Consider the following 24,811-nt stretch of genomic DNA (forward strand, 5'->3'; position numbering starts at 1 on the left):
TTTCCAAGCTGAAGAACCCTGACATCTTTAGCCTTTCCTTAATTCCACTATATCTTTTTTTAAGATAAGTGACCAGAACTGAACACAGTACTCAAAAAGGTGAGGTTGTACCATGGAGTGATACAGAGGCATTATAGTATTCTCGGCCTTATTTACCATTCCATTTCTAATCATTCCTAGTATCTCGTTTGCTTTTTTGGCCGCTGCCACACACTGGGCACTTTTCAGAGTATTGTCTACAACAACATCTAGATCTTTTTCTCGGGTGCTGACCAGGACTGCACAGACTGAGAACTAGTACTGACTTTTCAGGGCACTGCACAAGAGGGCTATAGGTTTTCTGAAGAGTTAGTGGTTCTCAGTCTCCATCTGCTGGTCAAGAATGCATAACCCAGCTGTACCGGTCTGGAGGGATTCTATGGAAATGTTAAGTTTGTACCAAATGCAATGAAAGGTTAAGGGCTTTTTTTTTTTTTTTATACAAAGCCACACTAGTGATTCCCATGAGGCAAATGAGAGGAAGCCCATAGGAATTGAACGGGCTTCCTCTCATTTACTGTGGCTTTGTCAAAGAAGCCCTAAATGAGCATCTGGATCCCTGTTGCTGGGTATAGTGCAAGTTTTAATACTGATTTGCGGATTCAGTTTTGCAAATCTGACTAGTTTTCGGGCAGTTCTATAGGATTTCTCTCGGCCTTCAACGCTTCTTTGTAATTCCCATTTCATAAAGGTTTAACGGTTGAAATTGCTAGCATGAAGCCTTATAGAGATTTTATTTTTGTATAGCTTTCCCTCACTTATCTTCATTTTCAGATATTCAGAATAACAATCACAAACTGAGAAATTTAGAAGGGTTACAAGCATTTATTGAACTGTAGAAATGTCTTTGCCTAATTGAAGACTAATAACTCGCTAAAGGGGCCATTTTACTGAGCTGTGTTAGGAACGAATGCACACCTAATACTGCAACAACAACAAAAAAAACACTGTGTGGTTGTGCTACAGCATCATGTGGCAATTTGAGAATGTACACAAGCTAAGTAACTTTTAGTACTTTTTTTTTGTTGTGAGGGGATAGGTTGGCGGCTCTTACAACCTACAAAATTGGTAGTGGTAAGTGGTCACATGCTAATGGCAACATAGCACATGCAATAATAAATATTCTTCATTGAGAGAGTCCAAATACTTCATTCAAAACTGAACTTCTGTGTTGTTGTAGGAAAAAGCCTCAGTTTTTGCTGGGAACACTCGATAAAAGGAGTGTAAACAATATCCCAACTACTTCCAGCTCTTGTCAATCATTGGCTTAAAAAAAAAACCTCCAGTTAGATTCCAGTATCAGTAACTAAATCTTTGTTAGACTTCCATATATGTTCTCTCCTGTTGGGGATTTCCATATTGCTTCTTTTCCCGCATTAATTTATAGACATACAAAGCATGATTTGAACAGAGAGGAATCTTTATAAGTATTTAAAAGAAAATAGAGAACATATATGAACATTTAACAAAGAAAATTTACAGCTACTGATACTGGACTCAACTGGAGGTTTTTTAAAGCCAATGGTTGATGAGCTGAAAGTAGTTGTCATATCACCATTGAGCGTTTCCAGCAAAAACGGAGGCGTTTTCCTTCAACAACGTAGAAGTTCAGTTTTGAATGAAGTATATGGACTCCTTTCAAAGAAGAATATTTATGATTGCACTGTCAGGGCCGGTCAAACCCGGTCAGCGCCGTAAGCACCGCAGGGGGTGCCTGCCTTCAAGGGCGGCGATGCGCCACCATACCGTGCTGCCCTTGGGGGTTTAAATCTTTTATTTAGCTCAGTCCCAGCGGCCGCATCATTTCAAAGCCCTGCCCGTCTCTAGCCTTCCCTCTCTTCGTGAGTTCGTTCCCGCAGAGTCCTGCCTTCTGATGTCATTTCCTCGAGGGCGGGACTCTGAGGGCACGAACTCACGAAGGGAGGGAAGGCTAGAGACGGGCAGGGCTTTGAAATGACGTGGCCGCTGGGACGGAGGTAAATTAAAAAAGGCTTAAACCACACAGGGTGGCAAGAAGAAAAAGGGGGATGTTGGGGGGAGAAGAGGGTGGGCAGGTGGCCATAAATGGGAGGGGGGTGGGAGCGAAGGAGAATTGCTGGACAGGGGCAGGGTGGGAGAAGAGAGAAAGGATATGCGGGGGGGAGGGCAACTGATAGTCTGCAGGGGGGCACCAGAGACCCTAGGACCGGCCCTGTGCACTGTTCTAATTAGTGTGTACTAGATACTTTAGTGGAATATATTCTCCAGTTGTGAATAACATTAGCACGTGGCCATTAATGCAAAAAAATATTTTTCTAGTTGAATTTCGTTTATTGGTTTTCAATACAAATATAAAGCTAGAGCTCACAACACAACAACATGCTACATACCGTGTTTCCCCGAAAATAAGACACTGTCTTATATTAATTTTTGTCCCCAAAAATGCGCTAGGTCTTATTTTCAGGGGCTGTCTTATTTTTCGGGGAAACATCGGGGTTGGCCGGCCCGCCCGCCCTCCATCGCTCCCAGAACTAACCTTAAACGCCTCCTTTCACCTTCGCAGCAAGCAGCAGCAGGGCAGGCCACTCCTTCCTTCCGTGTCCCGCCCTTGCCTAATGTAACATCCGCGAGGGCGGGGCACGGAAGGAAGGAGAGGCCTGCCCTGCTGCTGCTTGCTGCGAAGGTGAAAGGAGGCGTTTAAGGTTAGTTCCGGGAGCGACGGTGGGTGGGGGGCCCCAGCGACTTCAGGTGGTGGGGCGGCCCGGGGGCGGCCTTGTCCGGCTCTCGGCGGCCCTGCTTTCAAACAAAAATTTGCTAGGTCTTACTTTCGGGGGAGGCCTTATATCTACCAATTCAGGAAAACCTCTACTAGGTCTTATTTTCGGGGGATGTCTTACTTTCGGGTAAACAGGGTAGTATGGCAACACTGGAGCTCACATTTAAGAAGTAGCAATCTACATCCAGAATCAAATTAAGTGAAAACAAGAGAGAGGGAAAGGGGAGGGGGGGGGGGCTGGAGGATACAAATCAAAGTATAAAGCATGCATATGCCAAAAAATATCAAATGTAGTACTTATCTTTGTACCATATCAAAATAAGAGACAAGTGGTAGCCATTTTTCCCTATATGAAGCAAAACGAGAGGATTTCTTTGCAAGATATGATTTGAATTTGTAAATTTGGAGCACTAAGTTCCACCATTCCTGGTAGGTGGCCTACACCTCATCGTCCAAGTCTTCTTTGCAGCAAAAAATATTTTTAAAAGACTTTTTGTAGCTGCGGTAAAAATGGCCTTAGGACATGGGAAAGAACCATGTAAGGGTGCCCTAAGGCAACTTTTTACCACAGTTTAGTTAAAGGACCCCTAAACTTGTTTAGCCGATTCAGAGCTACTTTTTAAAGTTTTTAGTAAGGATTTTGTTGGAATGGCTGTCCAGGCATTCTCCCACAATATACCAGTGGAGAACCCAGATGATCCATTTAATGAGAATGGAAAGAATAGAAACCTCCAAGATGGACACAAAGAGAGGACGACAATTTCAACAAAGATGGTCTGCATTTTGGCAAACTTTGACACCAGCGGCAAGAGGACATTTACTGAACATTTAAAAATCTTACGATGTGTTTAGGAGAGAAGCGAAAGCTAGTAGCAACTGAGACTTGGGAGGTGGAGGGGGGGGGGGGGGGAAGAGATAAAACACAAATAGACAAATGTACAAAGTGTTGTTATCAGTATGGAATAGTGAAATTGAGGTAGTAACCTGTTAGCTTTAATGTATAGAATGAGAATGTGGCACATTTGTTAATAAAAATGATTGAACCATAAAGTTTTTAGTAAGGCTCAATGGGTGTCCTGACGTTGAAGTCCTTTTCAATCTTAAAATCAGCAAATGTGCATTAAAATGTGCAGAAAGCTATTCTATGTAAACTTTGATCATGTGGCGGGTTATGTCAGCTTCTGTTCTGGGCCGCCAAGGGGGAGGAGGGCAAAATTCCCTGGGCCTGGTGCAAGGCCTTCGAAGGGCCATCGCGCCAAAGATCACCACGGATAGGGGAACAAAACTTTTCACCGCCCCGCGGAAACAGTAAAAACTTTTTTGTTCCTGCAGTAAAAAATGCTCTCCTCCCTTCGCGTCTTCTTCCTCCCTTAAGGTCTCACCTACAGGATCCTACAGCTGGCAGTGATTCACAATCAGAGGCTGTCTCCTTCACTTTCTCCTGTGTCCTGCCCTCTCTACTGCAACTTCCTGTTTAGTATCAAAACAGGAAGTTGCAGTAGAGAGGGTGGGATGTGCAGAAGGAAGGCCTCAGAGTCAGAGACCACCTCTGCCTATGAATGGGGGGGGGGGGGGGGGGGGAGAGGAGGGGCTTGAAGATTTTTTGCCCTTGTCCTAGCTTTGTCTGCTGTTCAGTTAGGGATTAATTGAAACAGTTTAATGAGGGACGCTGAAATGTTTGCTGACAAATGCATATTGTGAAGTATATAACAGAAGGATTGGAGTTTGCTTGTATTTACTGACAGCTGCTTGCTATCTCTCTAGGACCAATCTGATTTCAAAGATGGGGTCAGGAATTAAGCTGCCTCCTCATGTTAAAGCACTTTCAGTATTGGACTTCTGTAGTACCTCTGTTCATCTTTTTTTAGTGTGCTTATTTTGGATTGTTGTACCTTCATCAATTCTAATGGCACATATTTAACTTAAATTGCCTGAAAGTTTGTTTTGAAAATAATGTAAAATTAAACTTCTTCTAGTCAGTCACTGCTCTCTGTGAACAAATCAATGTGTATATTGATGAGGATACTTCTAAGGATTCTGATTAAACAGCCATGGGTGGTGGTGGTTGTAGTCATCTCAAACTTGGAACTTGGAGGCAGATGCACTAAACCTTAATGAGTCTTTAACGACCCTCCAACGAGGAAATTTTGATCCGTTGCATGCATCAAAGGGCTTTTACAGAGGAAGCTAGCAGCTAATGAAAATGGAATGCAGATGAGCAATTTGTGTACAAACCCCATTGAAATGAGATGCACTAACCTTTTCCGATTGCCTTTACGCAGGAAAAAGGCAGGAAATCTAACGAGAGGTCTGTACCTCTCGTTAGGAAAGCTCTGTGCCAGGAAAAATTGTAAAGTGAAAAAACAAACTGTGAGCCAATCCCAGCGCATTAGCAGAGCTAAAAGCGCTGTGATTGGTCAAAAGGACGTTGCATTACATATGTCCAAAAGAGCTGTGTTTAAGCTTAAAGAAAACATTTCATAAACCACATCAAATAAAAAAAGAATCGGGAGGGGGGCAAGGGCGCTCATCAAGAGCGTCCTGTATGGACAGCCTTGCCCCCCCCCCCCCCCCCACGAAAAAGTGAAATTCTAGCAGCCCCGGTCCCCCTCCCTTCCTGTTCTTCTTTTTTGCAAAAGCTAGCTTCGCCTCCCGTCATTCCTCCGCCCCTTGCCCCGCCCTCGCTGCCCCCCCTGAGGTCGACTACCCCCTTCCACCGAGACCCCCCTCCCTATTATCAGCCCGAGCAGCGCCTCTCACCTCTTTCTGAAGGCGCTGCACGGGCAGGAAGAAGATCTGTTGTTGGTCGCAGAGTCTTCATGACGTCTCTTCTTCCCTGGCCTAGGCCCGCCTCCTTCTGACGTAAGTAACCAACGTAGGTTACTTACGTCAGACAAGGGCGGGCCCAAGAGGAAAGGACAACCCTCCTTTGCTCCTGGGCCCGCCTCCTTCTGACGTAAGTAACCTACGTAGGTTACTTACGTCAGAAGGAGGCGGGCCTAGGCCAGGGAAAAAGAGACGTCATGAAGACTCTGCGACCAACAACAAATCTTCCTGCCCATGCAGCGCCTTCAGAAAGAGGTGAGAGGCGCTGCTCGGGCCGATAATAGGGAGGGGGGTCTCGGTGGAAGGGGGGAGCGGCGTAGTCGACCTCAGGGGGGGGCAGTGGGGGCGGAGGAATTACGGGAGGCGGAGCTAGCTTTTGCAAAACAGAATAACAGGAAGGGAGGGGGACCGGGGCTGCTAGAGTTTCGCTTTTTCATGGGGGGGGGGGGGGGAAGCAGGGAGCAACGGGGGGGCAAGGCCGTCCATACAGGACGCTCCTGATGAGCGCCCTTGCCCCCTCCCAATCCTTTGGTTTTGTATTTTTATATTGGTGCAGACCGGGTAGCCACGTGTATGTGTTGTGGCTTTTTTTTTTGTTGTTTTGATGTTTGCAGCATGCGCAGAGCAGCCAGCAAAACGCTTGGCTGCTCTGCGCTTGCTTTAGGGGCCGATTACAGACGGGGATTATGATTTTTTGATACATTGTATTTTTCAATACCGCACCAGGTATGTGTGACTTGTTTTCTTGGTGCATTCTTCGTTTTTTAAAAATCGTTAGGGACTTTAACGATTTAGATTTTTTAACGTTTGGTTGATGCATCTGCCTCTTGGTCCCTTCCAGCATCCCAGAAAGCCATTTCTAATGGGCAGCCTTTAAACTGTGTACCAGACTCGATAAGTTTGACAGGTAGACTTGCAAAATCTTCCCAGGTGTCTCTCTGAACTGAGGGTTAGCATGGTGGTGCCTGACCATTCTATAATTTTTTTTGTTCAGCTCTTCATTCAGCTCATAGGGTTTTGAAGCCCCATTCTGTAGGAGTCAGGGTTATCAGAGTCTCACACTGAATTTCTGATAGATATGACAGCATGTCAAGTTATTTTCCACATCCCATTTCTTATCAATCTGAAGCTCCTTCCACCTGCCTGTAGCCAGGTTGTTGTTGTTTGGCGCCGCCCTCACAGTGTTGTAACTACATGGGGGCCTGGCACCCCCCACCCCAAAAAACAAAAAAAAATTTCCTCTGGGTCCCTGGTTTTGCTGGTGGGGATCCCCAACCCCTGACAGCTGAAGCATTGTCCAGCGCTGGTCTCTGGTGTCGCCACCGCCGCATTGCCTGCCATGCTCTCAGTGCTCTGTCTTCCCCTCACGTCTGGCACACTCCTTTTAGTGAAACTGAGCATGCGCAATTTCACTAAAAGGAGTATGCAGGATGCGAGGGGAAGACAGAGGGGGGTTGGTGACCCCCCACTAGCCAAGGTATTTGCTGCGGCAGTGGGTGGAGAGCGGCAGGACAGTGGGTCAAGGCGGCAGACCAAAATGTCCCTTCCCCCATCTCGGGCTCTGGCTACGCCCCCCCCCCCTTGCTTTCTATCCACACTGTCCCAGGAGATGTACCTCAGAACTACCCCTTTAAGCAAGCTGTTATCCTTTGGGCACCTGTACCCTGGAGGGAGCTTTTGTTTTGTTACCAGCCTGCTCCGGAGTTTCCTATTCAAGGTTTATATGTACTTGTGGTTTACCCTTAGTACTGTTCTGTATAAGGTCCTACTCCTGAGGTTCATACGCTGTATATAGTTAGTACCTAGTGCCTCTGATGAGGAGACAACACTACAAGGCATTGTATGACCACAAATCCCTAACTACCTCATCACTCACCCTTTAAGTGATTATTTTCTCTTGAATTTGTACTACTTAAAACAAACTGTAGCATTGTATTAAATAATCAAATCAGTTCTATTTGTGAGTTTTTCCATCAAAGCCCATGGTCTTGTTAAAATCTGCAATCAAACTCCAACAGTGTGTAATTTTATTTTGTTTAACGCTATGTAATTTTCTCCCTAAACCTTCCTGTTTCCACAGCTATAGCTTGGAAAGGAAGGATTTCTTGTTAAGGTTTGAGTACATAAGTATTGTCATACTGGGAAAGACCAAAGGTCCATCAAGCCCAGCATCCTGTTTCCAACAGTGGCCAATCCAGGTCACAAATACCTGGCAAGATCCCAAAAAAGTACAAAACATTTTATACTGCTTATCCCAGAAATAGTGGATTTTCCCCACGTCCATTTAATAATGGTCTATGGACTTTTCCTTTAGGAAGCTGTCCAAACCTTTTTTTAGACTCCGCTAACCGCCTTTACCACATTCTCTGGCAACGAATTCCAGAGTTTAATTACACGTTGAGTGAAGAAACATTTTCTCCAATTTGTTTTAAATTTACTACATTGTAGCTTCATCGCATGCCCCCTAGTCCTAGTATTTTTGGAAAGCGTAAACAGACGCTTCACATCTACCCGTTCAACTCCACTCATTATTTTATAGACCTCTAACATATTTCCCCCTCAGCCACCTTTTCTCCAAGCTGAAGAGCCCTAGCCGCTTTAACCTTTCTTCATAGGGAAGTCGTCCCATCCCCTTTATCATTTTTGTCGCCCTTCTCTGCACCTTTTCTAATTCCACTATATCGTTTTTGAGATGCGGCGACCAGAATTGAACACAATATTCAAGGTGCGGTCGCACCATGAAGCGTTACAAAGGCATTATAACATCCTCATTTTTGTTTTCCATTCCTTTCCTAATAATACCTAACATTCTATTTGCTTTCTTAGCCGCAGCAGCACACTGAGCTGAAGGTTTCAACGTATCATCAACGACGACACCTAGATCCCTTTCTTGGTCCATGAACCTTGCATGATGTAGCTATAATTCGGGTTCCTCTTTCCCACATGCATCACTTTGCACTTGCTCACATTAAACATCATCTGCCATTTAGATGCTCAGTCTCGTACGGTCCTTTTCTAATTTTTCACAATCCTCCCGCGATTTAAGGACTTTGAATACTTTGTGTCATCAGCAAATTTAATTACCTCACTAGTTACTCCCATCTCTAGGTCATTTATAAATATGTTAAAAAGCAGCGGCCCCAGCACAGACCCCTGGGGAACCCCACTAACTACCCTTCTCCATTGAGAATACTGACCATTTAACCCTACTCTCTGTTTTCTATCTTTTAACCAGTTTTTAATGCACAATAGAACACTACCTCCTATCCCATGACTCTACAATTTCCTCTGGAGTCTTTCATGAGGTACTTTGTCAAACACCTTCAGAAAATCCAGATACACAATATCGACCGGCTCACCTTTATCCACATGTTTGTTCACCACTCCAAAGAAATGTAGTAGATTGGTGAGGCAAGATTTCCCTTCACTAAATCCATGTTGACTTTGTCTTATTAATCCATCCTTTTGAATATGCTCTGTAATTTTGTTCTTAATAATAGTCTGTACCATTTTGCCCGGCACCAACGCCAGACTCACCGGTCTATAATTTCCCGGATCTTCTCTGGAACCTTTTTAAAAAATCGGCGTTACATTGGCCACCCTCCAATCTTCCAGTACCACGCTCGATTTTAAGGATAAATTACATATTACTAACAATAGCTCCGCAAGCTTATTTTTCAGTTATATCAGTACTCTGGGATAAATACCATCTGGTCCAGGAGATTTGCTACTCTTCAGTTTGTAGAACTGCCCCATGTTAGTCTACTTTTAAAGGTAATAAATAGAAATAAAACAAAACATAAAAAAAGAAAATATGATATATCTTTTTTATTAGACTAACAATACATTTTTATTAGCTTTTGGAGGTAACCCTTCTTCAGATCAGAAAAATGTTTCTGATCTGAAGGGTTACCTTCAAAAGCTAATCAAACACTGTATCAAGTTAGTCCAATAACAAAGGTATCATATTCTCTTTTCTGTTTTATTAAATTCTAATAGTTGCTGTTTGAGATCCTTCCCTCCCTCTCATTTTTATAGTAATATCCTCTTATCTGAAACCTTGATTCAGATCTGCTGCCGCTTCCTATTTTCAGAGCCTATCTACTTCTATGCATCCCTCCCTTTGGTGGTGTACTGTATCTTGTAGGCTTCTTGGCAGAGTCTGGCTCATCCCATCATGTGCCTCTTTCTTTGCTAGAGCTTGTTTTCTTGCTGCATTCTCTGTTGCACCTAAATGTGGATTCAGCCCCTTACCCTGCCAGTACCAATTTTCTGCACTTTACATAACCTGTGTCAAATTTGATTGAGCACCAGATGGTAGAGTTAACCAGCTGCCCTTGTACTTCAAGGAGCAAAATAAAGATATATAAGATTTTTTTTAATAATAATTATTATTACACTAACTACATGGACTAACTAAGAATGAAAATGATACTGCACTCCAGCACAATTCTGTTTATTTCGAGGCATTGTTCTGGCAAAAGAAAAGTTCAGGTTTTGGTTTTTCCAAAGCTTTGGCTGTGTTTTTTATAGTTCCACATATTGTTTTAATAAAAAATTTCTGGTGCATGCTAAATTGACGTAAAGTGTACTAAGAGAGGTGCACTGTTTGGTGCAACCCCCCCCCCCCCCCCCCCCCCCCATCAATCTAGTTTCATTGCCTTAAATTCGTTAAGGTTTACTTCCAACTGGAATGTGTTTGCTGCATGTACACTCCTAGTTTTTGTTAAACTTATCTGGAGAAGCACTTAGGGACGAATCTTGCCAACCCCCTTTCCTTTTGTTATTTATATCATTTCTGAAGACATATTATTAATTGTTGGAAAGTTTCCACCTGGGTGATCCGTAATGCAATGGAGTTCGATAATATGTTATACAAAAAAAAATAGCCTGCGTGCAAACGTGCCCGCTGCTGAAGCTACGGAGGAAATTAGTAAGCGGGTTATTTCTAGCATTGCTTCATTCTTAGGCATTAAATAAAACTTTGAAAAGAACTCTCGCACATGATGTGCCTTTGTGCCGCCGCGTGCGGTTAGGATTCTAAAAAAGAAAGGTGTTGAAACTGAAAGAGCGTAATTTGCTTTTGTGGAATGACACGGCCGCGTGCTGCTGCTGCAGCTCAATACAAAAAGAAAGGAAAAAAAAAAGAAAAGCAGCTTTTTGAAAGGCAGAAGGTAATTGTGGTGCGATCGCGCAACGTGCTGCGAAGCCTCACAGGGGCAGCAGTTCCTGCTCGCCCACGGCGGAACCTTTGTTTCCCATGCGCCGCATGCTTCCCGTTTCTAGGGCAACCAGCTGGCTCGACGTCCCTTTGCAGGCACGCTCCTTTTCATGTTTTACTCCCGCCCCATCTCCCTCTGGACGAATCAGCACCAGGCCAGCTAAAGCGGAGCCAATAGGGGTGGATATTGGTGAGGCGGGGCCCGCAGTGAAGGGGCGGGGGATGAACACGCGGGGAATCGGAAAGTGAGAGGGAGGCGACCAGGGTTCATGCAAGGGCAGTACGAAAGGGGCATTCTATAGACTGTATCTGCTTCCCCCTTTCTCTAATATTAAAGTGCTACGGAGCAGAATCCAAGAAAAGCCACGTGCCAGTTCCATAAACTCAATTCCCACCCCTCGAAGCTGATTGGCTTGCAAGGCCTTAAGTGAGCCAATCAGTCGGCAGAGGCAGAAAGGTGTGCCCGGATTTCTGCCCTTTGCTGGCTCACGTGAAATTTTCGCCTTGTCGTGTCCTCCTGTTGGTCCTGATGGCTGTGTGCGAAATCGTGCACTAATCATCACCGAGGCTCAGGCTCTGCAGATGAGAGATGAGGCTCTGATACAAGAGTGTGAGAGTGAGATAGATATTCAGCTAATATGGCACCGTTCTAGGGTGAGTGCGTTTTTGAGAATCCAGATCTGGCGCTGATCAGAATCTGCCCCTGGTTGAGGAGCAGCGGGCTTTCCGTGCAGACTTGTTTCGATGGAGAAACTGGATCCGAGCCGGAGCTGGAGGAAAATGAGATTAGCTCCCTGTAAGCTGCACCGACATCCCTGAGGAAGATTCAATCCACTCCACCACTGTTACACGTGCTGACTGAGTACATGCAACAGAGCCAAAGTGTTGGGAACAGCTTTTTGGGTGGTCTTATTTCATGAGATGCATCTTTCCCCAGGCGCATAAAATGGTAGAACTTTCCTTTTAAAGAAGAAAGCTTTTTACTTGGATGGTGCTGATTCCACCCCAGTCTGACTCGCTAGTACTGCATAGCAAAGATGCACTTATCCAGCCAGACAACCACCACGGACACCCCGTTGGGCAACACCAGTGTGGTGGACCCCAATATTTTGGCGATTGTAGTGGCGTCAGGTAAAATTAGTTCTGTGATCTGTCTTCTTCTCCTTTACCACAAAAGGAATGGATAAAGTGGTAGGGTAGCCGTGTTAGTCCACTTATAACAATACATTTTTAAAGAGCTTTCGAAGGTAATTCATCAGATCAGAAATGAGCAAATGATCAAAAGGTATTTGTGAAACATTCCAATGACAGTCTCATGGGGAAGGTAGTGGGCGAGAAACAGGGAGAGATGAATGGGTGATCAGTGGGTGACACAGCAGTATAATTTTATGGATTACAATGTGATAGGAAACCCAGATCTTTAAGTCCTGTCTGGTGGGTTCCAAAATATTTCATCATTTTAACTTCAAAGGTTTTATGTTCCTGTATGGTTTTGAAATTTCCTTTTAGAATTCTCCCCATGAAGTCATTAGTGCAGTGCTCTGGTCTGGCAAAATGCTGCCCTACAGAGGTGTCACCCAGGTTAGCACTATAGTTTCTGATGTTTCTGTCTGTGTAGATTCAATCTCATCTTAAGCACTTGGCCTGTCTCTCCAACACAGCATCCTTTTTCACATTTTTCCATTGAATAATATACACTACATGTGAAGACGAGCATGTATGTTGAATGTTTTTCCCATATGAATGACTGCGAGGTCCTGTGATATGTGTTGGTACAGTTTGCAACTAGATATCTTGCAGGGATGTGTGCCATTCTTTTTCCGCTTCTATCGGTAGTTTTGTTTTCACTAATTTTTGTTTCAGATTTGGTGGTTGTTGGAAGGCCAGCATAGGTGGTGCTGGGAATATCTCTTTCACTAATTCATCCTCATGGAGTATTGGCTGTAGATCTTTATGATTCTTCTCAGGAGCACTGCAGTAAGTTTTCTCTAGGCGTTTTAAGGGAAGAGGCAATCTTCTAGGAGATTATTTTGAGTATGTATCCTTTTTGTACGAAGGATTCAGTCAGGGTTTTCAGGTGTTTATCTCTGTATTTAGGGTTGGAGCAGATGCGGTGGTATCTTTTTTTTTTTTTGTTGTTGTTGTTACATTTGTACCCCGCGCTTTCCCACTCATGGCAGGCTCAATGCGGTGGGCAATGGAGGGTTAAGTGACTTGCCCAGAGTCACAAGGAGCTGCCTGTGCCGGGAATCGAACTCAGTTCCTCAGTTCCCCAGGACCAAAGTCCACCACCCTAACCACTAGGCCACTCCTCCTCTTGTGCTTGCTTCGTATAGTGGATTTTTTTTTTTTTTTTTTACATGTGAAGGGACTCTCGAACAATTTTACATTTCTTTCAATGCATACCACCCCTCAATCAAATTCAAAATTGATTATCCACAGAAAAAGTCAGCTTTCTGGACACCACAGTTTCTATCAACAATGGTTATATAAAAAAAATCTATATACAGGAAACCGACTGACAGATGCAGCTACCTTCACAATTCTAGCTTTCACCCTTCACATACAAAAAAAATCCATTATACACAGCCAAGCCACAAGATACCATTATATCTGCTCTGACCCTAAATACAAAGATAAACACCTCAAATCCCTGACTGAATCCTTCCTACAAAAAGGATCAACCACAAAATAATCTCCAATAAGATTTCCTCTTCCTTTAAAACGCCTAGAGAAAACTTACTGCAGTGCCCCTTTGTAGTAACATACAATCCAGAGCTAGAAACCTGAGAAGAATTATAAAAGATCTTCAGCCAAAACTCCATGAGGATGAATTACTGAAGGAGATATTCCCGGCTCCACCTATGCTGGCCTTCCAACAACCACCAAATCTGAAACAAAAATTAGTGAAAACAAAACTACCGATAGAAGCGGAAAAAGAATGGCACACATCCCTGCAAGATATCAAGTTGCAAACTGTACCAACACATATCACAGGACCTCGCAGTCATTCATATGGGAAAAACATTCAACATACATGCTCGTCTTCACATGTAGTGTATATTATTCAATGGAAAAAATGTGAAAAGGGATGCTATGTTGGAGAGACAGGCCAAATGCTTACGACGAGATTGAATCTACACAGACAGAAACTATAATGCTAACCAGGGTGACACCTCTGTAGGACAGCATTTCACCAGACCAGAGCACTGCACTAATGACTTCATGGGGAGAATTCTAAAAGGAAATTTCAAAACCATACAGGAACATAAAACCTTTGAAGTTAAAATGATGAAATATTTTGGCACCCACCAGACAGGACTTAACAAAGATATCTGGGTTTCCTATCACATTCTAAACCATAAGGTTATATTGTGTTTTTTTCATGCTCTGATCACTCATTCATCTCTCCCTGTTTCTCACCCCTACCTTCTCTACGAGACCATCATTTGAATGCTTTTATGTTTCACAGATATATTGTGATATATGCCATCATTTGCTCACCTCTAAATTTCTGATCCAAAGAAGAAGGGTTACCCTCGAAAGCTCATTATAAAAATGTATTAAGTTAGTCCATTAAAAAAAAAAGTATAATCTTTTCTTTCTCTTGTTTTATTTCTATTACCACAAAAGGAAAAAAAAAACAACTTTTCATGAAAGCAGCATATACAGGGGGAGCTACAATACAGAAAGCATTTATCCTGATTCCTCCCTGATCGGTGTTATTTTTTTTCCATGTTTTCTTATATTTGTTTATATCTGTCCTGTCAGTTTTGTGTGTTCACTAGTAAAAAAGGCTCATTTCTGTAGGCAAGGAAACGGGACTTAGGCAGGCAATTCCCCCCCCCCCCCCCCCCCGTGCTACGGCCCCCTTGAACCCTCCCTTCCGCGAATCTGTCGTTCCCCCCCCCCCCCCGTTCCGGCGAAAACTGCCCCCCCGCCGCCGCTGCCGTTGTTGTGCTACCTGTTCTTACAGCCGAAGTGTTGTTCTTTCCTTCCCGTTGGTTCTTCAGTCATCTTGTCAGGACGTTCCTCTGCATGCGTCTGACGTCAGACGCACGGAGTTAAACTTTCTGAGAAGATGATTGAGGAACCCACCCGAAGGGCAGAACAACACTTCGGCTGTCGGCACAGGTAGTGCACAACAGCGGCGGAGGGTGCGGTTTTCGGCGTTTCGGTGGGGGGGATCGACAGGTTCAGGAAGGGGGTGGGTTTCGAGGGGGCCGTAGCGCGGGGGGTGACAGCTGATTCCGAGGCAGTAGGAGGAGCCTTGCCTTGGAATCAGCTGTTTTGACATCATTGACATCCGTGCGTGTCTGCCTCGCAGACCACCTGCAGCCAGGGAGCCACGGTCCCAAGCATAGAACGTTGGAGGTGAGAATTATTATATAGGATAACTATAGAGAAATGATCATGGAATATAAAACAATAAACATTCAGATTCACACAGAAAGTGATCATTGCTTTCAGTAACTGGTTGCAGCTGGATCATAGCTCTTGAGTTGTGTAGGGGGTTCAAGGTGAACCCCCAAGATGCTCAAATTGCATTTCATTCCTGAGATGCGACTGACCCATGCCATGTTTTTGTTTTGTCTTGGCAGCAGCTTCTTCCTCTGTCTTCTTACTAGTGATTCTGGTGCTGCTGTTGCTGTTATACCATCGAGACCCAGAGTGCTGCCAGTTCCTGTGCTCCTGGCGCTCTATCCCGAATCACCCCTATACGGTGAGTATCACCTTTCATCCTGCTTCTGTCTGGCTTTCTTTCGTTCGCCCTTGCTGTGCCTTTATACCTGTGCTTTTCAGTCCTTTTTGCGGCTGTGACCTCCCACAATCACAGCCAAATAAAACTGTGTGACACCCCCACTCCCCCAGAGGTGCAGAATAATGATGCACCTATGGAAAGCCCACCCAGGTCGTGACCCCAAACTGGGTTTTTCAACTCCATTTGGGATCCTGACCTACAGTTTGAGAAGCTCTGCTTTGTACAACCAAATTTCTCTCTATTTGTTCAATACATTGATCTTAATCGGTCGTCTTGAAGGTATTAGTCTGGTTGTACTGACACAGAAAGTAGTTTGAAGGATGTTAGTGAAGCGTCGTCTCCTGTAAGTCACCTATGGCCAAGCACTACTACTACTACTACTACTATTTAGCATTTCTATAGCGCTACAAAGCATACGCAGCGCTGCACAAACATAGAAGAAAGACAGTCCCTGCTCAAAGAGCTTACAATCTAATAGACAAAAAATAAATAAAGTAAGCAAATCAAATCAATTAATGTGAACGGGAAGGAAGAGAGGAGGGTAGGTGGAGGCGAGTGGTTACAAGTGGTTACGAGTCAAAAGCAATGTTAAAGAGGTGGGCTTTCAGTCTAGATTTAAAGGTGGCCAAGGATGGGGCAAGACGTAGGGGCTCAGGAAGCACAACACCTGTCACCGCAAAGACAGTGATAGATATTATGTTTTAATTATTTGTGATGTATCTTGGTATGCTTGGTTTGTGTGTATTTAGCCTGTAAACCACTTCGCTCTGCCCAACAGTTAAAAGCAGTATAGTAAGTTCTTTGTAAATAAATATATATAATAATTTGTTCCTGCAACGTTCCAATGTGTCTACCTGCGTTTGTAACCATCTCCTGACGTCAGCCAGCCTCCAGCGTTCCATTCCCCCTCACTGCCACGCCCTCACATAATGACGTCAGAGGGCAGAACAGTGAGAGGGTAGGGAACGCTGGAGGCTGGCTGACGTTACGAATGGAACGTTACGGAAGCCAGCCAGAGGGCAGGACTCTGAGGGAACGAACTCTAAGGGAAGGCTGGAGATGGGCAGGGCTTTCAATGACGCGGCCGCTTCGACGGAGGTTATCAGGGGAGCGAGTAGAATTGCTGGGTGGCTGGAGGGGGGCAGGGGAGAGAGGAGAATCGCTGGATGGCTGGAGGGGGGGGAGCGAGAGGAGAATCGCTGGGTAGCTACAACGGGTGGCAGGGGAGAGAGGAGAATCACACACACTTGCTCTCTCACAGACACACTCGCACCCAGTCTCACTCTCTCTGTCACACACTCACTCTCACACACTCTCTCAAACATACACACTCCGAGGAAAACCTTACTGGCTCCCGTTTCATTTGTGTCAGACAAGGGCCTTTTTTACTAGTACATACATAAATTGTTAACTTAGGTGTTTATTTTCCAGATAATTAGGGGGTCTTTGAGGTTACCAGTGTTTTACTGGTGTCTGCAGTTTAGGTGTTTAACTAATTAGGGGGGGGGGGGTCTACAGCTTCTATTGTGGGAATCTATTCTGGTGGAATCAAATGTTTATTTACAATTTGCTATGCCACTTTCAGAACAGTATATATCTAAATAATTAACTAAAATATTTGTATTTTGTTATAATCTTTTAGGGGTAGCCCAAGGTGAGTTACATTCAGGTACACTAGGTATTTTCCCTATCCCTGGAGGGCTCACAAGTAGGGATTTGAGCAGAGAAATATGTTCTTGTAGCTGCTTGATACAGCATGGAAGGTAGGCTAGTTCTATTCCAGCAGCACTCTAACTGCCTGAGTTGTTGACGGAGAAATGATGGCCATTGTCTGAGCCATGGTATACCCCTGTGCTGACTACCTCAGGTGGCAGCCGTTGCACAGGGGCTAATTGGTTGTAAGTTTCAGATAACATCCTATCCCAGGACGAGGCCTGTTCCTATAAGAAAGTCTCAAAAATTGGTCAACACAAAGCATCAAGGAAGACTCCAGTGTGAACAATGACAGATTAGTGAAGTCTCTCTTCAAACGCAGTGGTACAGCAGGGCGTGCTATACGAGAAATAGAGTGAACTTCAAGAGGAAATGCATAGGGATAAGCAGACAAGGTGTAGGGGGAGGAGGCAGAAGAAAGTATCCCATCTAGTAGATGACTGGCTTGGTGTGTCGAGGACATGACGTGCTGACTCAAATATATATCTTTGAAGTAGATCATCAAAGTCCCTCACTAATGAACATGTACTATCATCTAAACGAAGGTTCAAATCTCCCACAATAATGGGGTTAGAGCTTTGGCGTGTTGACTGGGCTACAAAAGTCTGCAGGAGTTGAAACGCTGTGGTTGTAACTGGCGAAGGCAGATAAAGCAGAGAGACATCAATTGCAGGGGTGGTTGAAATGCAAAACTGCAAGGTCTCGAAGCAGCAGTAATTACCGGACCGTGATTAATGTCCAAATGAGAAGAATGGATGACACCCATGCCCCAAACTCTCTTATTCGGGCGGTTATGATAGAGAAACAGGAACCCAGAAAGGGTTGCTTGGGTGAGATAGGCCAGTTCACTGTCCATGAACCATATTTCAACAAGACATAAAATGTCTAAAGTATAATGGAGTATAATGTCCCGAAACAGAAACTGTTTGCCCCGAATACAGCGTACATTTAGTACTCCTATAGTTAAAGGACATGACTTTTGAGGATTACTTTAGTAGTAACAAATAATAGTTGGTGTACCTGAGGCCTACATGGAGGGCAAGCTCACGATGACCGATAAGTATTGCCACACTGGGAAAGACCAAAGGTCCATTAAGCCCAGTATCCTGTTTCCAACAGTGGCCAATCCAGGTCACAATATGCCTGGCAAGATCCCCAAAAAAGTACAAAACATTTTATACTGCTTATCCCAGAAATAGTGGATTTTCCTCAAGTCCATTCAATAACGGTCTATGGACTTTTCCTTTAGGAAGCCATCCAAACCTTTTTTAATAAGTACTGATGCCCCCAGCTTACAGGAAGATTAGACATGGCCGATGGTGGACAAAAGAGGCAACAAAGAAACCAAAACACAATATCCTACAAACTACCTTCAGTAACGATCGCGACCTGCTCCTTAGGTGTGTGCCGCAGTGGAGACTTCAATTTGTGCAATCCAGTACTGACGTCAAATCCAGTGACTGCTAGGGGTGGGATCTCTGATAGGGAACAGAAGCCCGATGCAAGAGCAGTAAAGTCTGTAAAGAGAGAAAATAGGACAACATAGCATAGCACAATACAGAGCACTTTAGCATTTACTTCTGAGCAGCGGTCCTTAAATACATTTTTGAGTAGTCCCTTTGAGGAATGACTACAGAGAGCTGGCCTGTGAGATGCATGAAGAAAGGAGATCAGCAGGTACCAGAATCTAGGTTAGGTGGCCCATTGCTGGAGGGGTAGCCAAACAGCTAGTACAGTGGCCTGAGAATCAGGGTTCAAATCCCGCTAACACTCCCTGACTTTCACCTCCATTGCCTCGGGTACAGACCTAGATTTTAAACCCTCTGGGGGACAGGAAAATTCCTAAGGAACCTGAATATAGCTCACTTATGAGCTACCAATGAAAAGGTGCGAGCTGAATCAAAACCAAAAATTGTTACTGGGGAACAAGTGCATAGAGGGCAGATGTGGTTCTCCTTTTTTGTCTGACAAATCCAGACTTCCTATGTAAAAATGTAACAGTTCCTTGTTTTTGGACATTTTCTCCCCACCCTCACGCCACAAACAGAACCGTCCTCCAACGTACTTCAATAGTAACCAGAGGTTGGTGGGATCCCTTTCCAGAGAGCAGCGAGGAGCGACCTCCAGTGTGGGACTTCAGGTAAAAGTGCTTGTAAATGGTAAGGGAATAAGGAACAGACGTATGTGATAGAGTGACAGTCGGATGCACAGTCACATTCTGTATTTTTTCTTCCTTTCTTACGCGTGGCTATATGTTTCCAGCAGGATGAGGTGTTCTGTGTGGGATCTCCTAGCAGTTACCAGCTCTCCCACTGGGAGCAACACCATCTACCCAGTTATGAGAGCGTGCGCAAGAAGGACCGGCAGCGAGAGATCCATCAGATGATCGCTCGGAGGTTTGGACTGTGGGAGTCCCCCTCCCAGGACGTGAGTGATCTTTATCATCCTTCTTCCCCCCCCCCCCCCCCCCAAACAAGAAATATAAATGTTGCCATCAGAAAAAGACCGTTTGGTCCAAAGGTTTGAGGAGTCGGTACACCAAGCCTTCAACTCTGATTCCACTATGTTTACACTGTCCAACTCTGATTCCTGCTATATATAGTAAATCTAAGAGAAATTTGATTAATTACAAAAACATAGGTTATTTCTTTATATACAAAATTAAGACCAACAGACCAGAAAATGTTTATTTGAAGTTTGAAAGAACCTGTACAAAAAAAAAAGTTTAAAATGATAAATTTACCATATATTATAATGTTGGACGTTTTTATTTTGAAGCTGGATTCTGAGCCGGTACATTATTACCAACTCCCCTCTTTTTAGCCCTGTTGGTTCACTTATTCTGCCCATCTTCTGTGCTCTCCTCTCTCTACCACAAAGGTTCTTTAGGGTCGATCTATGTGTGGACTCTACCAAAGCTTTGGCTTCTACCACTTCTCCTGTAAGTCTGTTTCACCATCTCAGTGAAAAACTATTCCCACATTCCTTTTGAGCCTCCCTCCCTTTCTTCTTCGTATGGTCACCCCTTGTCCTGGAGCTCTGCATTCCATAGAACTTTTATCAATTTTTAGTAGATATTTGAATGTTGGTATCTATTTTTCTCTACTTTCTTCTAAACCTTTAGCTTCTTGAATCTGTGTGTATGGCATACTACAGGCCATGCACCACTCTGTTGTCACTTCACTCCTCAGAACTGCCCCTTACCTTTTCAGTCTCAGTTGCAGGGATGGTCTCCAGAACCAGAGCCTAATCATTGTTTCAGTAATCAGTCTCCTTCCTGCCATCAACATAGGTTTCACTCTCTCCTTCCCTGTTTTCTGTGGAGAAACTGAGTATTTGGGGGGGGGATATGGTGCAGGCAGGTTAACTAAACACATTTTCTGGCTCTCTACCACTGCAAACAGTGCTGCTGAGACTAATTTTCTGTTCACAGATATCTCATCCTGCTTCTGAAGATTTTACAGCGCAAATTGTAGTGCTGGGAGATTGTGTGCGTAATTGCGGACTTTGTTCACTCATATTTGGGTTTGTTGGGGTAGGGACATTATGTCTGTGTGATTTATTTTTTTACAGTTGTGTCCTGCAGTAATGATGCTTCTGTACTACTATGCTGAGTCCTATGCTGGCTCCTGTTCACTCAAATGCTTTGTCATGACCGATGTGATGATTTTGCCAAAAGCTATTACGAGCTCATAAAGCATTAAGTTTATTGACCCTTTATAACCCTTAACTCACTATATCTGTGGCTAGCTTTCCAGTCATACTGCCTTCAGCAGGCCAGTGAAACAAGCGTTTATGCAAGGTTTCTCTTTTTGTATCCAAAGGCTAAGGCCAGTCTTGCAGGTATTATCAGTTCAGAGTCTAATCCCAGTGCACAGTCCTGTTAATGAATCTCTGTCCCTTATCACACCCTCTGGCTCATCTCATTCCAGTCTGCTTAGTACTTACTTCAGCAGGTGACTATAGAGTAAGCTGCTCCTATCCATTTTCAGCTAACGTTCCCCTCCCCCACTTTCCAGGAATGCATGGGTTGAGATTAGCTGCCCTTCAGTAGCCGACCTCTCTCTGCCCCCTTTCTGGAAAGTTAATCATTTAATAATATTTAAGGACTTTGCCTCAGTGTTCAAATTCTGACAACACTGCTTAAACCACAGTCGGGAAGGCTTGTTCTGGAGGGGTTGGGAAGGGGAGCAGAGGGAACTGTAGACTTGGAGCTGACTAAATTCTAGGGTCCGTGTAAGTGAAAGGGGATGGGGGGAATAGAATGATTACATAAATAAAACAGATGAGAGGCCTGTGCTGCTGGGAATGTCAGATTTCTCCCAGGGCGCAAGACTTTGGACAGGTCTTGGCATTGGACTGTGTATGAAGAGCCTGATTTGCTGTATCTCATGCCTAGATTAGCATAAAACTCCTCCCAGCTGCCTAGATCAGTTCTGCCGACTAGGCTATCATAAATAAAGATCCAGCATCAGTTTCTTCCTTGCACTGGACTTAACTGCAGCTATGGCCACACTGCTGGTGGGTGATCAAGCTTGTTCCATAGGTCTTTCATCCTCCTCCACAGTGTTGTCTGTACCACAGTAGGCCCAGTTGCAGCCCTTTCACAGATCTTTCTCAGCAATGTTGAGATCGGCCTGCTGCAGTTTCTCTCACCTCCCTATTCACTGGCCCCAATAGCATCTAACAGTGTTGAAGTGTAGGGTGGGAGAATGTGAGGAAGAGGGTGAGGATTTGTTTGAACCCTCCAGATGTAAAGAGCTGCCATGGTACCACTAAAAATCATGATTGATTGATGTTGGGTCAGCCTGATTCTGTGTCTCCACAGTAAATGGCAGAAAGAAGCTTTGTTTTTGGCAGTTACATATAGAATAATGGGTGTTTTGTTGATTACAGCTGGACTAACAATAGCTGTTTGTTTGTTTTTTCTCTCCATAAAGTCACCCCCAACCTATGAAGAGATACTCAGGAATCCTTCAGCCCTCCTTCCTCCATCTTCAGGAAATGCGGCAGGCTCACTGATACCAACTGAAAATAGGACGGCAGGCCCAAATCCACTACCTACCACTGGCCAAACTCCAAGAAACACAACAGTGTAGCATGGCAGCGGCACATTCAGTACTAGCTGACATCACTTCCTGTAATAAATGGCCTCTACTTCCTCTTGAAACTTGACAGGATCACTATCTTGCTGAGAACTGATATCACATCTACCATGAAACACTTTAACCCAATATTTTGACCACTGTGTGAGGTGAAACATTCTGAAGGACTAGATGCTTTTTATACAAATAGCACAGTGAAACTCAGGGCTATGAAGGCAGAAGCCTCTGCCAGCCTGACTGGAATGAGAATCCCGCAGGTCGGGGCAGTGGCTCTATCAGCACCTTAACTTTCAATATTTGTCTATTGTTGTTGTTTTCTAAGAACAAATCAGCTGGAGAACTATAGATAAAAGTATGTGAAGGACACATGTTAATCCAGTTTACACCAAAGATCCTTTTTATATTGTTCCCTATCTATCCTTGACTATTTATGTATTGCGAGCGTTACTTTTCAGTGTTGTACATAAAGCTGCAGCAAGCCAGGACGGCTTGTTCTGCTCTCTCAGTTGCCAGTGCCATATGGACATTGCACAGGATGGCACGAAGCAGTAATGCAGGCCAGTGCTGAAGCTCTCATGTGGCATTGGGTTTTGGCATGTGAGCTGTGTTAACTGTTTACAGTTTCTGCAGCTGTACTAAACCTATTTCCAATATACAGAAAAATACACGTCTGCCTTCCAACCTTTGCACACAATGAAGTATCTAAAAGCAGCATGTCACGAAACTCCTAGCCACCAGCCTGGGCTTACCCCGCAGCCACTTAGAGGATCTATCCCCAGCATAGCTCAGGTCCGTCTGCACCTGCTGCTTGTGCTCTACACTAGCACCCTCCTCCCACCAACTGGGTCACAACTGCCTCTGGGTAAGTCTCCCATGCTCAAATTATCCCCAGTGATTTCTAGGTTATTGGGGCCACACTCCTAGTGGTCCAACGGTTCCCAGGAAACACTCACAGCCACAACACACAAAGCACCGGGATTCTTTATCAGTCTAGACAGAACAAACAAACAATTGTGTTTATTCTCAGAACTTGGAACAGTGGACAAAAATGTGCAATTGGCAAACAATAAAAGGTAACTGAAATATGGATCAATTATAACACTAAACATTTATATACTGTCTAAACAGTACCTGGGCACATCAGAACATATAATTGTTCACAGAGCCTTAGCAAAGAGATCTGTTTCCCTCTTCTTCCAGGCCAAGACTGAAGGCAAAATCAGTGCACTCTAAAGGAAATGAGCTCCTGGGCCAAATCAGAGCCCAGTCAAGAAGATTTGAAAGTGTACTGCTGCTTGCGTTAATGAAAAAGAACATTCAGTTCCCTATAACAGCTTTACAGTAAAGAAACGCCACTTGCAGGCCAAATAGGAAAAACACACTTCAGGACATAATTAAATTCCTATCTAAGACATTTTACAGGCTTAAAACACACAGTTTCTTCACCCAGCAATACAAAGCAAATGCAGAATTTGGCATGTATTATTAGTGCAGTGCTGTTGGCCTCTTTTCCGATGATACTTTATATTTAATTTAACCAATAAATAATGATTGACAGTCAACCGCTATTTAAAAGCTTATCTTAGCCTGAACTTTTCTTTGCTAGATAATGGAGGCAAACAAGAAAAGGAATTTCTCTCTCCCTAACACATTGTAGGAAGAGTAAATAGTGAGTGTTATGTTCTCCAGCATGGAAGAAGGGATGTGGTTGAGAGCCTCTTACGTGGGGCTTTGACGTCTGGTCTCTGGTGTGGATACCTGAATGATTTAGAGTTCTGCTTCCCCCCCCCCCAACTTGACATTCCAAAACTACTTTAAAACCATTCCTTCTGACACAGGCTGATGTGAAGAGCTGATCCCGTGTCAAAGGCCAGACCATTTTCAAGAAAGAAGAGGCAGACATTCATTTTCTATGCGTGTGTGTCTGTCTGAACCTGGCTCGATACTTGTGCCTGGATTTTGCTCCCTAAGACTGGGGAGGCCACAAAGATTGTGTTTGCTGCCCCAGGCAGAAATGGGATGAGGTCCTAGCCACTATGCAGCAATAACAGTTATTAGATGAATTTGGGATACATGCATGCCAGGTTCTGGAGGTATCGTCTGTGGGCCCTGGCATAAGACACTTGGTGCAAGGATTGAACATGGGGCTAGAGGGGTTTTAAACTGTTAGGCCAAAAGGAGGAAAAAAACGAAATGAATCTGGACACAAAAGGGTGGCTAGTGGACCTTTAGAAGCGTATTTTCAAAGCACTTAGACTTAAAAAGTTCCATAGTAACCTATGGAACTTTGTAAATAAGTGCTTTGAAAATGGTCACTCCTGTTCATACTAGCGTGGCAGGTAATTTGATTTATGAAGAGCAGTTGTGTTTACAACAATGACTGTAGCGTG

General features: G+C 44.2%; 1 protein-coding gene across 4 annotated transcripts; it reads left to right on the forward strand.

The window, feature by feature from the left end:
- The first annotated feature begins 1,650 nt into the window (after positions 1-1,650).
- Positions 1,651-23,241, forward strand: LOC115473407. 4 transcript variants are annotated; one of them, XM_030208349.1, is made up of 5 exons: positions 1,651-1,733; positions 15,446-15,564; positions 19,364-19,456; positions 19,579-19,743; positions 22,257-23,241. In XM_030208349.1, the coding sequence occupies exons 1-5, from the start codon at positions 1,658-1,660 to the stop codon at positions 22,413-22,415; spliced, it is 612 nt and encodes a 203-aa protein (XP_030064209.1). In that variant the 5' UTR covers positions 1,651-1,657; the 3' UTR covers positions 22,416-23,241. The 4 variants fall into 4 exon arrangements, with proteins under 4 accessions (XP_030064209.1, XP_030064208.1, XP_030064206.1 ...); XM_030208348.1 differs by lacking the exon at positions 1,651-1,733 and adding an exon at positions 11,170-11,972 and having other exon boundaries at positions 15,443-15,564; positions 19,582-19,743; XM_030208346.1 differs by lacking the exon at positions 1,651-1,733 and adding an exon at positions 11,173-11,972 and having other exon boundaries at positions 15,443-15,564.
- Positions 23,242-24,811: the final 1,570 nt, after the last annotated feature.

This window comes from Microcaecilia unicolor, chromosome 6, assembly GCF_901765095.1.
Source record: "Microcaecilia unicolor chromosome 6, aMicUni1.1, whole genome shotgun sequence".
In the NCBI taxonomy this organism is placed as follows: Eukaryota; Metazoa; Chordata; class Amphibia; order Gymnophiona; family Siphonopidae; genus Microcaecilia; species Microcaecilia unicolor.